The sequence below is a fragment of the Rhagoletis zephyria genome, unplaced genomic scaffold (assembly GCF_001687245.7).
Source record: "Rhagoletis zephyria isolate East Lansing unplaced genomic scaffold, Rhagoletis_zephyria_1.1 Rzeph_scaffold_31487, whole genome shotgun sequence".
NCBI classification, from domain to species: Eukaryota; Metazoa; Arthropoda; class Insecta; order Diptera; family Tephritidae; genus Rhagoletis; species Rhagoletis zephyria.
In genome coordinates this window covers 1,321-3,970 of record NW_016188543.1, presented here as the reverse complement: position 1 = coordinate 3,970, position 2,650 = coordinate 1,321, and the positions used below count along the sequence as shown (strand labels likewise).

Here is a 2,650-nt window from a genome sequence, read left to right as displayed (position 1 = left end):
CCATATCGGTTAAAATCAATATTCATCAAAGAGAAGAAAGTAGTCGAAAGCCAAAAGTCGATGAAGTTCGTTAAATTATTTTGAATATTTCTCTAAACGGTTGTTAGTTGCGACATCCCAAGTTTTGATAATCTCCCTTTCATGCAGTTATTTTTGTCTTCTAAGATTGGAAAGGTTCTTGTAAAAAATCCATGTTAAGAACACAAAACTAACAAAAATTTGCGACAAAAGGAAATCAACAACACTTTTAAAGTGCCATTATATACCTAAACAGGTACGTATGTCTGGCCATACCCACGTATGTATGTATGTATGCGCATGGGATTGTCAAGTTCATAACCACAAAAGATAACTTCTTGGCTGCGCAGATCTAACAAAGATTTTCATTTGCCTCTGAGCCGTCCAGCCAGCTGGAGGTTAGCGCTTGCAGTTAGCAACAACTTGAATGCTACGTTAGCAGCGAGTGCACTGTTTTTTTTTATTTGCATATCTACATACATATACACAACGCTTATAAGTGCCATCACTGGTTGAAGAATGTGCAAATTTACAAATCGTCTCTTTGTCTTCACGCTGCTGGCGCTATTTGGCATACCCAGATCGTTGCTGGTGGATGCAGCAGCTACTCGAGAGCATCGCAAAGGTCCGGAAGATGTCAACATTTTGGATCTACTATCACTTGGCGGCTCTGACAACAACTACGACGTGCATTACGATCAGCGGCAGAAAGGCGATGAGAATTTACGTGTAAGAATGGATGGGGTCTTCATTGAAATGCCACCAGATAACAATGAGGGGGTGGCTGACGACTTGATGAAGGAAATTCGTGAGTAGAAAATTAATTTACGGTGCAAACTGTGTAAGTTAATTTTTAATAAGAAACAAATAGTATCCTATCTTCTTTATGCTGGTGAAGGTGAGGAGCTGCTGTTGGGCTTGACTGATGTGCAGAGCAGCAGAGATTCTACAAAGTCGCCAGAGAAATTGCAACAGCTTGGAGTGTTGAAAGAAAACAAGCTGGAATCAGAACAGCGTTCAGAAGCGCAGCAGCATAATGTTATAGATACAGTGCCAGAACGCGAAGTAGAAGGCAGAAATGGATTGAACTCTCAACGCGGCAGCTTACTGGCCGAAAATAGGGAACCCGAGTCGAAGCGTGTGGGTGTGATGTGAGTAAAATATTCCTATAAGTGGTTAATTCATACAAATTTATATTCCAAAGCAAATGTGCGGATTATTATTTTTTGATTAATGTTATTCAAAGCTTAGGACATTGTTTAATTTAATGAATTATTATTATTTTTTTTTTTTAATTTTCAATGAAACATTCTTGACTAATATTTTCCCATTCTTTTTTCAGCACAAAGCATCATTTTAATACTTTGCTGAATTTATTGAAACGTATGCGTCGGAACTGAAAGCAAGGGTACCGCACTTTTTAGTACATGCAATGATTTATAATTTGGCATTCAAAGGACTTAGATAAGAGAAATTGATACATGTAAATTACGTACATATATTTTTTAACATATACATATGTAAGTATATTCAAGTGTTAAAGGAAAGAGCTTAAGACTGATGCTTTTAGAATGTAGTTATTTGTAGTGGTTTCAATAATTACATAATAGAACGTACTGGAATTTTTATGATGTAACATGGATATGCAGTATACTTTTCAGAAATACAAATTCAAATACATATAAAATGCATAAAAATAAATTTTATTAAAAAAACAAGGCTTACTACTTTTCAATTCAAAACAGAATGAATTTTCTATATAAAATACATATCTCATAATGCACTTGTGACAAGCCAAACTTAAAAAAAAATTTTAGTAAAATTTTTTTAATTAATAAAAAACTTTTTTTTTTAAATATCGTTTAAACTGTAAGAAGAACTATATAATTAAAAGTTTCAAACTTTGTATAAAATTTCGATCAAAATTCGAACTTTTTAATTAAAATTTTAAATAAAGTTTTTTTTTATTAATATACAAAATTCTACCAAAGTTTAAAAAAAGTGGTGGTAAGGCTTGCGTGGCCACAAATGTACATTAGGGTGGCAAAAAAAAAAAAATAAAATGTTAAACTCTCACTCCCTAGGATTTTTCTGAATAGAAAAAGAAGACCCCTTTATTTTTGTAAAAAAAAAATTATATTTAGAACTGCCTCAAAGCTCATGAAGTTTTCCATGTATTTTATATGTGCAAAAAACACTTTTTCGAAGAAATGGTATAGAATTCTTGAAAATCAATATTTTTCGATCGAAAAACTCTGATTCTCTTCAGGAGACTTCCAGAAATAATAACCAATAGTTTATTTTACCCTTTATTCATACTGACGATTTTGTGTGGGTTCCTCATGGCATTTTTGGTGGACTTATAAAAATAGCTAATAATAAAAAATTGTTAAATAAAAAATTGGGTATTGATATTGGAAGTCTGCTAAAGAGACGCTGGGTTTTTCGATCGAAAACTATTGGTTTTCAAGAATTTTATACTATTTCTACGAAAAAGTGTTTTTCCTCATATAAAATACATGGACACTTCATGGGCCTTGAGGCAGTTTTAAATATAATTTTTTTAAAAACGAAAAAAATACAGTTTTTTTTTTTCAATTTAGAAAAATCCTAAGGGGTGAGAGCTTAACAT

General features: G+C 32.6%; 1 protein-coding gene across 2 annotated transcripts; it reads left to right on the top strand.

The window, feature by feature from the left end:
- Positions 1 to 396: 396 nt before the first annotated feature.
- On the top strand, positions 397 to 1,492 carry LOC108383204 (uncharacterized). Of its 2 annotated transcripts, none has more exons than XM_017639583.1 (3): positions 397 to 826; positions 917 to 1,169; positions 1,361 to 1,492. In XM_017639583.1, the coding sequence occupies exons 1-3, from the start codon at positions 538 to 540 to the stop codon at positions 1,416 to 1,418; spliced, it is 600 nt and encodes a 199-aa protein (XP_017495072.1). In that variant the 5' UTR covers positions 397 to 537; the 3' UTR covers positions 1,419 to 1,492. The 2 variants fall into 2 exon arrangements, with proteins under 2 accessions (XP_017495072.1, XP_017495071.1); XM_017639582.1 differs by having other exon boundaries at positions 890 to 1,169.
- Positions 1,493 to 2,650: the final 1,158 nt, after the last annotated feature.

Excerpts from the sequence above, each read along its gene's own strand:
- LOC108383204 (XM_017639582.1), top strand. The coding sequence starts at position 538 with ATGTGCAAATTTACAAATCGTCTCTTTGTCTTCACGCTGCTGGCGCTA. Across the intron at positions 827-889 it reads CGACTTGATGAAGGAAATTC|TATCCTATCTTCTTTATGCT; the intron begins GTGAGTAGAAAA and ends AGAAACAAATAG. Across the intron at positions 1,170-1,360 it reads TCGAAGCGTGTGGGTGTGAT|CACAAAGCATCATTTTAATA; the intron begins GTGAGTAAAATA and ends TTCTTTTTTCAG.